The sequence below is a fragment of the Impatiens glandulifera genome, chromosome 5, assembly GCF_907164915.1.
Source record: "Impatiens glandulifera chromosome 5, dImpGla2.1, whole genome shotgun sequence".
NCBI lineage: Eukaryota > Viridiplantae > Streptophyta > Magnoliopsida > Ericales > Balsaminaceae > Impatiens > Impatiens glandulifera.
The window spans coordinates 16,674,704-16,687,273 of record NC_061866.1 but is presented as its reverse complement, the minus strand read 5'-3'; the positions used below and the strand labels follow the sequence as shown (position 1 = coordinate 16,687,273).

The 12,570-nt window shown below is 34.9% G+C and overlaps 1 protein-coding gene across 1 annotated transcript; it reads right to left on the bottom strand.

The window, feature by feature from the left end:
- Window positions 1–7,611: 7,611 nt before the first annotated feature.
- LOC124940027 (leucine-rich repeat receptor-like serine/threonine-protein kinase RGI4) lies at window positions 7,612–11,420 on the bottom strand. Its single transcript, XM_047480505.1, has 2 exons — window positions 8,412–11,420; window positions 7,612–8,324 (listed from the first exon to the last, which is right to left on the bottom strand). Exons 1-2 carry the CDS (start codon window positions 11,191–11,193, stop codon window positions 7,867–7,869), a joined length of 3,240 nt encoding a protein of 1,079 aa, XP_047336461.1. The 5' UTR covers window positions 11,194–11,420; the 3' UTR covers window positions 7,612–7,866.
- Window positions 11,421–12,570: the final 1,150 nt, after the last annotated feature.

The following is a 12,570-nucleotide window of genomic DNA, read 5'->3' as shown; positions in this document are numbered from 1 at the left end:
AGAGTCAATGAGCAAATTATTCATCAAAAGGTTGAAGTAGTGAAAACATCACTAGACAATCTCTCTAAGTATGTTGATCTGTATGATATACCGATGATACTTAAACTAAAAAAACATAACAGAAATAGACAACAATTAATGCTTTAGTGAAGGTTGGGGATTTGAAATCACCACTATGAAATCTCGTTAGGTGTACCGATTCAGCCAGATACACACTAGTCGCTAAAAAAATAACATACTCAGAGAGGTTAAGGTTTTGAAATCACCGCTAGTCATTTTTCTAGGTGTATTGATTCAATCAAACACCCCGAGTATAAGATCACTCAAGTTCAGAGTTTTTAAGGATATCTCTCTAAAAAGAGCACATGGAAGCAAATAAAACTCTGAAATATTAGGCCCAAAAGACGACCAGCTCGAAAGATTAAAATCTTTATCAAGAGTAAAACTCTAGTTAGCAAATAACCATTTCTGAAAACAATTACTTGCATACAATTGGGATCTTACTCTATGTAATTCCCTTTATGTCGAGAAAAAGAAAAGTGAGTAAAAATCAAATTCCTCATAAATTGTCTAGAACCTTTTACGAGTCTTAAAACGATGAAACTGTTTTGATATAGATTTAAATACACAACGGAGGGGTCAAGATCTTCACTAACTTTTGCATCAAGAAAGCAAAATATCCTAGTCTTCACTAGGGGAATTTTCGAGCATGCATCAACTTAGCCTTAGGATAATCATAAGTTTCTATATCACGCAAATTTTAAACTACTCTAGCTTATATTATAAGCAACATTTTTTGGAAAATGCATCCGGTGTTCGTAGCTTTGAGCTAACAAAATGCATTCAAGTCTTTTGGTTTCAAACTAGTTGTGATTTGCATACGATTGAAAAGTTGAAATGCCCTAGTTCATACTAGGGACATTTTTTTTTGGAAAATGCATTCATTGATCATAACAATTGAGTTAGAAATGCATTTAATCCCTTCGGCTCTTGGCCAATCATTTATTTGTGCATCGTGAGATTGAAACACCCTAGTTCATACTAGAGGCATTGTTTCAAGGCATGCATAGAATCGTTGGAACACCACTAGATCCATACCCATATTGTATTGGTCCATACCAGCCAATATGAAGGAAAATCACGAGTGTCCTCAATCCATATTGAGAAGTTATCCCCCAGCACTGGTAGACACTGTCCTAAATCAAGATATATGCAATCTTTGAAACTTTTCTATGGTATATTGTCATGCCCGTATGAATTTTTCTTTTGAATCTTCGTAATATAAAACCTGTTCTTGAACACCGGTAACTCTCAAAAATCATCTTTTAAGATGTTATAACTAAAACATTAAGATATAGTAACGCTCTCAAGATGCACTCGGTCCTCTTTATTAGATCAAAATTGCTTGGATCTACAGTTTCACGTGTTAGATTCATCTAACGTGTGATTCTCTAGGACAATGTCAGGTCTCTTTGTCAAGACCTGAGATGAAGTCATAGAAGAACAATGGCATTATATATGTTTTGAACTTTGTTAGTCTCTTTTTAGATAAATAAAGTGTATGTGCAATTTTTCTTTACAATGAATGTAACCTAATAGATGTTCATGTAATTATGCTTTTATGTTGATCCCAATAGCGGGATTAGAAAATGACCAGCAATTCTCTCATCATCTCGCCCATATGAGAACTCATTGTTTCCAGGATTTCTATCATCATCTAATCGATATGAAAACATAATTGTTCACAACAATTTCTCATCATCCAATCAATATGAGAGCTCAACTGCCTTTAGTAGTCTCTCATCATCTCACTGATATGAGAACTCACTATTTCTAGTTGTTCTTCATTGTCTAGTAGATATGAAAACTTAATGTCTTCAGTAGTTTCTCATCATACAATTGATATGAGAACTCAATTGCCTTTAGTAGTCTCTCATCATCTCACCGATATGAGAACTCATTATCTCCAACAGTTCTTCATTATCTAGTTGATATGAAAACTCAATGTCTTCAGCATTTTCTAATCATCTAATTGATATGAGAACTCAATTGCCTTTATCTATCTCTCATCATCTCATCAATATGAGAAATAATTTTCTCTAATAGTTCTTCATTATTTACTTGATATGAGAACTCAATGTCCCAGCAGTTTCTCATCATCTGATCAATATGAGAGCTCAATTGCATTTAGTAGTCTCTCATCATCTCACCAATATGAGAATTAATTGTCTTCCAGGAGTCTCTCATCATCTGATCGATATGAGAACTGAATTACCTTTAACAATCTCTCATCATCTCACCGATATGAGAACTCATTATCTTCCAACAGTCTCTCATCATTTGATTGAAATAAGAACTAAATTGCCTTTAACAATCTCTCGTCATCTCACCGATATGAGAACTCGTTGTCTTCCAGTAGTCTCTCATCATTTGATCGATATGAGAACTCAATTGACTTTAGTAGTGTCTCATCATCTCACCGATATCAGAACTCGTTGTCTTCCAATAGTCTCTCATCATCTGATCGATATAAGAATTTAATTGACATTAGTAGTCTCTCATCATCTCACCAATATGAGAACTCATTGTCTTCCAGCAGACTCTCAATATTTGATCTATATGAGAACTCAATTGCCTTTAGAAGTCTCTCAACATCTCACCGATATGAGAATTCACTGTCTTCCAGCAGTCTGTCATCATTTAATTGATATGAGAACTCAATTGCCTTTAGTGGTCTCTCATCTTTTGATCAATATGAGAACTCAATTACCTTTAATAGTCTCTCATCATCTCACTGATATGAGAAATTATTATCTTCTAGTAGTCTTTCATCATATGATCGATATGAGAATTCAATTGCCTTTAGAGGTCTCTCGTCAACTCACTGATATGAGAACTCATTGTCTTTCATAGTCTCTCATCATTTTATCGATATGAGAACTTAGTTGCCTTTAGGAATCTCTCATCGTCTGATTGATATGAGAACTCAAATGTTTCTAGTTGTTCTTCATCATCTAATCGATATGAAAACTAAGTATATCATGTTCTCTCTCATCATCTGATCGATATGAGAACTCAATTGCCTTTAACAGTCTATCGTCATCTGATCGATATGAGAACATAGTGTCTTTAATAGTTCCACATTATTTGGTCAATATGAGAACTCAATGTCCTTCTCAGTTTCTCATTGTCTTGCCAATATGAGAACTTGAAATTTCTAGTTGTCTCTCATTATCTGATTGATATGAGAGCTCAATGGTTTAGCAACTCCTCACTATCTGGATGATATGAGAACTCAGTCTCTTTAATATTTTCTCATTATTTGGTCGATATGAGAACTCAGTCTCCTCAAATTGAAACAGTGTGTTATAGGAAGGCTTTCATTATTTCAGAATAAATGAAACATTAACAACCTAGACCAAATTCTCATCTTGACGTGAATACCAGTCAGCATGACTTAGTTTTTTACCTCTATCATCGATATAATTACTCGATCACCACGACCAGGTAATCGACGAAACATAAGATGTATTTGTGACTCATAGTTGTGAGTCTATTATTGATTGTCCTTGAATGTTTTACTACTCAAGAGGTATATCTCAAATTCACTTAATATGTAGGACTACCTAAAGATATTGCCTTGCAGGTTTTCACGAAGTCTCTATATACTAAAATTATTATTGAAGAATATCTTGCTATCATTCTTCATATGATCTAAATGCAATGGGTTTCTCAATCAATTATGGTGATCATTTCGCCTACGATTATAGGGACAATGATTCTCTAATTGGATGAGAGCTATCGAATACATACAAAAGTCATTAATGACTTTTTATTTGAAATTTGATCCACTTGCTCATCTAACCCCGACTCTCTAATCTAAACTTCACATAATCCACCACTTCAATTTTCTCAAGATTTTGAAATTTTTTGAAGTTTTGTGTAAGGCTCTAAGGTAAATTTTTGGATCAGCACAAAGTTTCCTAAGGAGTTCAGGAATATTCTCCAACTCACAGTAAGCTTTAATTCCTCTTGTAATTCAATTTACATATTCAAATTGAAATGTTTACATTTTAGTTCGACCAGTCTTCAATACTGTTTGATTATTTGTTTTCTTTATTTGAATTCGATCGCAAGATCATTTCAAAGCTTTCTACTGAATTCAATTTGAACAAATCAAGCTAAATCAAAACACCCAAATTTAATTTTGAAAAATTCAAAATCTGGTTTTTAATCTTAAGTTATAGCTCAAGAATTACAATTTGAAAAGCTTCCTAATATCGAACAATTTTAGATGAATTCCAATCAGTTTTATACATGTTTGTTTAAAAATAAAAATTTCAAAGAAAAATTCATTTCTTTAATTGGTCAAAATTGATAGTTATTGTTCATATTTCTGTTCTATTTGATCATAATATGTATAAGGAAGCTATTGTTAAGCTCCTTATACCATATTAAACTTTAAAAACCCAAAAATCCAATTTTTGTCCAAGAATTATCCACACTCGATTTGATCATCTTCCCGATCGAATGATGCTTCAGGATGATAATAATCGTGTTCTATGTGGGAAAATGAAACATCTGATGCCTCCGGATCAACAAACAGAGGTGTATAGCTTAATCATCAAACCTGTAGTTTGATGTTCTTGGCGTTTAACCGAGGATTTTGGCTTGATTTGATCTTTGACTAAGAAAATCAAGCCCTCCCCTACACCTGATTGAGAAATCTCGCATCTGAAAGATAAATCTTGACCTCGACCGAGAAGCCTCGCATTCGATCGAGAAATCTTGACCTTGACCGAGAAGCCTCACACACGACTGAGAAACCTCAACTTCGAGCGAGAACTTTGTCTCAGCTTGGCTTTCGATCGAAAAATCTAGCTAGACATGATTTTCGACCAAAAACCAGCGTGTGCGACCGAAGTTCAGTCTCTACGTTACTAGGCGCCCATACCCGTAGACTTCATGTTAAAACCAGCACAAACCTTCACGACCTGAATACCTACATAAGGGCTTGTTTGTTTGGAGATTTTTAATTTCTAACGGTTTTTTAACCATTTTTAAAAACTATTTTTAAAAAATTCGAAAAAATATAAAATCATTTCAAATTATATTTAGAATATTTTCATAAAAATATTTTGATAAAGACATGTTTGAATTTATTTTTGAATTTTAATGCCTTACACCTATATTTTTTTAGGTGTTTCCTCAATATTTTTCGACATCAATCGTATATACTAGCATTTAAATATTATTTCATAATTTTAAATGCAAAAAAAACTTATATATGTCTAAAACTTGAAAAATAATTGATAAATAAAATATAATAAGAACCAAACTTTTAAATGATTAGCCAAAATTTTATAAATTAAAAATCGTTTTTTAACAGGTACAGATGATATAGTGCGAAAGTCCTTTATCGAGTATCATAAACATTGAATTCAAAAGAATCTCTGATTAAATATACGTTTATATACGTATACAATGATTTTAAATTAAAAATTAATTAACGACTCTAATCAAATTAATAATCTTTTAAATTAATTTAAAATGCTGATTTTTTTAATAAACTTGTAATTTGATTATTTTAAATCTAAAAGATTGTTTATAATTGATTATAAAAATTAATTATTTTTATAAATAATTTTAAAATATCAAAAATATATTTTTTATAAATCTTTAAAATAATGTTTTATTAAAATATTTTCAATACACAAACCGATGTTTTTCTTAGTAACATCTTGTTGAAGCTTTTCTGGAAAAGGGATTTCAAATTGCTACAAGTTTGAATGGCTAAAAATGGCTACAAGTCATTATTCGAACAAGGGAATTGATATGAACTCTTGTGAAATAATCAGACACTTGTTTGACTTCCTGACGGATGAGATCTAATCACTTAAACCCCATCCAAGGAGACCAATCCTAGATGTTCTATAACTTACTGGGAGCGGGTGAGGAATGTCTAAATTCAAAAACAATAAACTGGCAGAAAAGGGAGAAACTCAAATGGATGGTCTTATATTATAAATAGAGGCTTATGGTCATTCGATTATGGATTAAAATTGTAGGAGATCCTCTTATAGAAATAAATAGAGCCTTAGAACACTTGATTCGTAATCCGCCTTTAGCGGCCATTTGAAGCTTTATTTTTTTTTTTTTCTGTAAAGGTGACCCCGAAACTCTTTGTGATACATTCAATAGTTACATATAAGTATTAGGAACATTTCTCAACAGATTGTAAGTTCCAATTCACAATACAATACTAGTTCTTGATTCGACTTTATTGTTGAATATTTTGAATAATTTTATTTATTTATTTTTTGAATCGCAGAGACGTGTCTTTACATTTTATGTAATTGGTTGATTCAATTGTGTAGTATTATTCTAAACTCAACTTGGAAACTAACCATCTCGTTAGATTCCTATAACTCTTCCTAAATACGAATAGACAAAATTTGAATAAAAATCCAATTTTTTCTTGGATCATCATCTTGAGCTCTTAGGCGAGGATGATGATCCGGAAAATCCTAGCATTCAATTAGATTAAGATTACGCTTGCTGTAATTTAGTTTTAATGATAATTCATAAATAAATTTAAAAATTCCATCTCACTTATTAAATAAATTTGTGATTCTTCCCAATTTAAATATATTGGAATGATTATGATTAAAACAACTAAGTGTTACATAACTAGGCAATGATCTGAACTAAGAGCTTGTTGTGTAAACCAAGAAGTGTTGGAAGTTATCTCTCTACTCAATGTTTGAAAAGGCACTATCAAAGTTTTTTCCAACATCATGTGCATCTTGTCTTCCATTGCACTCCCTAATTTATTTGACCTACCAAAATTATGGATTCAGGTAAGGAGTTGTTCTTCAAGAAGCAGATGAAATCTCACTATCCATCCAAGTTCACTGACAGACACTTCTAAATAACACACCTGATGCATACCTCAACTTCCAGAGGACTTCTATTAAGATGTTTCAACATGAGCTTGAAGAAGACCAAGCTAAACAGGATCCTAATATTAGACATGTGGGACTTTAGGAAAACAAACAAATTCTTAATGATATGGAGATAAATGAGTCTCCTCACTCCTGTATTATTATATGTTCCAATCAAGGAATTCTCTGAATGTAGAACCAATGTATGCCAAAAAGAGATAAAGCTGTAAATAAAAAACTTGTAGATAACATTGTATCCTTTGCAGAGATCTAGACAATAGATTTTTAATTTGCTTGAAAAAATGAAATGAGAGGGTTTAATTCCTTTAATTCAGTGAATCCCATTTCATTAATTCTTTAAATTCTATATATTAAAGCTTATGGAATAATTTTTGCCAAGTTAATGAGAGATTTGTTGTTTTGCTAGTTTATTCTATAATTATATGCTATAATTATAATCTTAGAAAAATGGAATGTCTAGAGAATCATTCCATAATATGACCTGACCTATGTATGCTTCCAGAGTAAGTGTGTCTTACTTTTGTGCTACCTGTAAAGTGCAATAGAAGACAACACACATGTCCTCGTGACAATCGGGATTGTAGTAGGCCCATGTGAGCTTCTTCGCTGGAAAGACTTTGAGAGAGATATGAATGTGTATTGGATATAAAACAAAGTCCCTTTCAATAAACTCCAAACACATAAAAATACAAACCAATCTAATAATTGATCAAGCATACCATATCACAACTCAACTGGTAGAAACATCAAAAGTCCCCTCTTTACAACTTGGTAAAAAAACACTATGGTAAAATCCCCTTAATATACATTACTATTAGCGGTAACTTTCAATTCTAAATTCTTTTCTGAAACTAATATATACAAAATCAGTAGCAACTAGCTAAAGGTATCAGCGCCTTTCTCAACCTGACAATGACTCGTCGGAAAAGGCAAACGAGCAGTTAGAAGATTCATTTAAAACCATGTTCCTTGTTGGAGGAGGAGAAGGAGTAGACAAGTTTCCCTTCTTCAACAAATCAGTCTCCTGGCGCTGTTCATTGGGCCTGATCTCTTTGAGCATCATGACAACATCCTTCATTATAGGACGATCCTGGGATCGATTGCTGAGGCATAAGAAAGAAACCGCCAGTGTCTGGAGCATCTCATGCACTTGTGGATCGGCTCTTCCTCTTAGCTTATGGTCAAGAATGTCCACAGGATCCTGTTTGCTTTGCAAATAATCACGTACCCATTGAACTAGGTGGGCTCCTCCGGGCAGGGTCGGGTCTAGGGGGTGCCTTCCTGTCAAGACCTCTAATAATACCACTCCAAAGCTATAAACATCACTCTTCTCTGTTATCCTCTGCATCGAACCATGTTCTATATAAACCAAATAATGGAATCGTGATTAGTAAAGCCAGTTGAGAGTAAAGCCTTCCCTTTTATTTGTACTTCAAAAATACATACCTGGAGCCATGTAACCAAAGGAACCAGCAAGTTGAGGTTTTTGACTGTGTTTAGAAGAATCATTGTTGCTTGAGCCATTAACAATTCTAGCCAGTCCGAAATCAGCTAAATATGGCTCAAATCTAGAACCCAAAAGTACGTTCATGGCCTTCACATCCCCATGCATTATGGGCGGCACACAATCATGGTGTAAGTAAGCTAATGCATGAGCTACACCCAATATGATATCAAATCTAGCCTCCCATTCAGCCACTCCCTTTCCAGCTCCATGAAGAAGTGAGCTCAAGCTTCCATTAGGCAGATAATCATAGAACAACAATTTCAGGCTACGGTTTGAACACCATCCTAGCAGCCGGACTATATTTCTGTGTCGGATTGACCCAAGAGTTCGGATTTCTGATCCAAATGCCCCATCTTGTTCTGATGACCACATCTTCTTCACAGCCAGACTTTCCCCGTTTGATACTGCAACCCTATACACAACTCCAGAGCCTCCGGTTCCGATCACATTGGCCGATGTCAAATTCCTGACAATATCATCAATTGAGAATTCCATCTTCTGGTACAACGTTAGTTCCCAAGATTCATTTTGCAATGCCATGTTTTTCGCCACCCGGGCCTTTACCACCATGTAAATGGCAAGAAGGATAAGAACCGCACTGAAGCTGACTAGAATCGTCATCGCCAACTTCATTGATGACCTGGCATGCCCGGAAGGATCCATCTTGACCCCGCTGGAGAGTGCCTGGTTTCCGGCTAGATCGAACGTGGGCAACTTCCTGAAGAACGGGGTGTTGGGTATTTCGCCGGAGAAGTCATTGAATGACACGTTTAGAGAGACAAGATTCTGAAGACTGGTCAAGACATTGAGGTTTCCGGTTAGCTTGTTGTGTGAAAGATCCAAGATTCCGAGTTTGGTCAGGCCAGAGAATTCCGAAGGGATTTGTCCTGTAAACTGATTGCTGCTCAGATTCAAAGAGATTTCAAGAGCTGGAATTTGACCCAATTCTTTTGGTATATCCCCACTAAATCCATTGTTTCCAAGGTCTAATAACTGCAACTTGCTGCAAGATAGGATCTCAGATGGGATTCTCCCAGATAGTTGATTCTTCCCAAGATTCAGCTTTGTTAACTCAGTTAACAACGCAATACTTGAATTGACAACACCCGAAAGCATGTTGTCCGATATGTCGACGAATTGCAAGCTTTGGGGCAGAGAACCGGGTAAAGAACCCATCAGAGAATTAGAATGGAGATCTAGAAATTCAAGATTCCCACACCCCGACAAAGAGTTAGGAATCTGACCCAAGAAATGATTGTTGCTCATATCAAGAAAGTTTAAGTTTTTCAAATTTCCAACCTCCAATGGAATAGTACCGGACAACCGGTTCCCATTCAACCGGACCCTATACAGATTTGTGCAGCTCCCTATATCAGGCGGCAAGAAGCCCGATATATCATTGGAAAGCAGAAGAAGTTTGGTTAGATTTTGAAGTGAGAAAATCTGCTTCGGAATTGATCCGAAGATAGTATTGTAAGAAAGATCAAGAGCCTCGAGATTCTTGCACTGAGAGATGGAACCTGGGATTTGGCCTGTGAGCTTGTTTTGCCATGCGAAGAACAGAGTCAAGCTCTTCATGTTCCCGATTCCAGACGGAATTTCACCAGAAATGTTATTGTTGTCGATTTCCAAATGGGTCATGGCTACGCAATTGCAGATTTCAGAAGGTATAGTACCTGAAAGCTGATTAACACTTAGTTGAAGCTCTTCAAGGTTCTGCAGACTTCCGAAAGTGGTCGGAATGCTTCCGGTAAGAAGGTTCTCTGATAAGTCAACAAGGGTCAGCTCTCTACAATTTCCAAGCTCATCTGGGATGGAGCCGACAAGCGAATTCTGCCATAGGAGGAGACTCTTGAGCTTTAGGAGCCTCCCTATTGAACTCGGAATTGATCCCGACAAAGAATTCTGGTACAAGTAGAGATATTTGAGCTCGCTGCAGTTCGCAATCTCTTCTGGGATCAAACCGGAGAGCATCGCAGTGTAGATAGCTATGGTTTCAATCTTCTTCAGCTGGCCGATTGAAGAAGGGAGGTTTCCTGAGATGCCAGTCTCCGCCAAGCCTAACATGACCAGATTAGTGCAGTTTCCAATTTCCATTGGCAGCTGGCCTTTCAAGTTCTGATTTCCTCCTGCTCTCAAAATCTCCAAATTTCTCAATTTCCCAATGCTGTTTGGAATCTCACCGCTCAGTTGATTATCAAACAGTGTGAGAATCCTTAAACTGGATAAGTCTCCAATCTCAGATGGGATCCCTCCTTGAAGAAAGTTTGTGTTGAGTGACAGAGTTTCTAGATTTCTCAGAATGCAAAGTTGGACTGGTATTTCGCCGGAGATGGAATTATCACTTAAATCGAGTAGAGTTAACTGACTGTATTGCCCGAGTTCAACTGGGATTTTTCCAGTGAGGTTGGCGGAGGCGAGGATGAGAGTGTTCAAAGATGTGAGTGGCTGAAAGGTTGAAGGTAATGGACCCTGTAAGTCTAGTAGTTTCAAGGTTATTTTAGTAACTTGGGAATTGGAATTGCATTGAATTCCAAACCAATTGCATGGGTTATTGTCTGATGGGTTCCATGAATGGAGCGCGTTTGAAGAATCGTTTAGAGTGTTCTTCCACGTTAATAAAGCTTGAACTTGTGTATCTAAAGAGTAAACATAGTTGAGAGAGACAAATGAGGTGAGGAGGAGGATGAAGAAGAAGATATCCCGTAAGGGAGCAGGCATTGCTGCAGAGAGAAGATAGAGAAAGTGAAAGAGAAAGTGAGAAGGAAGAAGAAGAAGAAGAGCTACTGTTTTTCTAGGAACTGTAAGAGAGGGAGAAAACCCATGATTGTTTATAGAAGAAGAAAAAAGAAAGAACAGATCATTAACAAGAGATCTGGATCCAAAACCCAAACTTCACTTTTGCTATTTTTTTTATTTCTAAAATGATTTGGAGTTGTTGTCCTTAGCTGACATGGTGATGCACATACATATGGATTTTCCTTACTCTATCTCCCTTGTTGTCAAACTCGGGTGCTGTTAGTTGGCTCTTACTTAGGAGTATAGCATGTAATCCGACCGGTGACGATTCACCGTATTTATTTTTTCCCAATTGTCTAATTGTTTTGGAAACATTAATAAATACTATTAAATATATAATATTAAAGATATATTAATTTAATTTTGTATATTTTAAAGAATTTTAAATTTATATTTTTATAATAATATAAATTTTATTTTATAGACAATTATAATAAAAACGGTATCTCGCAAAAATAAAAAATAAAAAAGAAGGTGTTATAACAGAAATACGAGATGACATAAACAATAAAAATGACACGAGTTTTAATGTAATTAGCATGTATCCCGTGTATTTGCACGAGTAATAATATAAAAAATAGTGAAAAAAATATTACGAAAAAAATGTTTATGGTGGGTCAACCCACAATCCGACTCAAGTATTCATTTACTCTCACATATATATCCAAATTAAACACAGCTCTCGACCCGACAATCCAGACACTTTAAAAATTAAGAAAAATTATATATTTATATATTAGTTAGTTAAAAAGTTGAACTTATATTGTTAAAATGTCTCGCGTTTATCAAATTTGGTGTTGGATTTAAAATATAAAGTGTTATTATCCTAGTTGGTTAAAGGGTTGTACTTGTTTTGTTAGGTTGCAAGTTCAAATCATACCTATAGCATCAACCCACAATCCGACCCAAGTATCCATTTACTCTCACATATATATCCAAATTAACCACAGCTCTCGACCCGATAATCCGAACACTTTAAAAATTAAGCATAATTATATATATATATATATATATATAGATTTACTAAGTTAAAATTTTGTTACGTTCACCTAAAAAAAGAATATTATTAGGGAGATCAACACAAAGATTATATTAGTATGTAGTAGAGTTATGACACAAGTTTATATAACACTTGATCTCTCGAAACCTTAACAGATACAAAATTGAGATGCTCTCAAGATAAAGATTTCAGTTTTCTACCGTGTCAAGATTGCACCTTTAAACAAACATCAAAAAATCATAGTGAAGAGTCTCCAAAATATTGTTTCATAATTGTATTACCATAACAAAAGATTAAAT

Excerpts from the sequence above, each read along its gene's own strand:
- LOC124940027 (XM_047480505.1), bottom strand. The coding sequence starts at position 11,193 with ATGCCTGCTCCCTTACGGGATATCTTCTTCTTCATCCTCCTCCTCACC. Across the intron at positions 8,325-8,411 it reads CTTTGGTTACATGGCTCCAG|AACATGGTTCGATGCAGAGG; the intron begins GTATGTATTTTT and ends TGGTTTATATAG.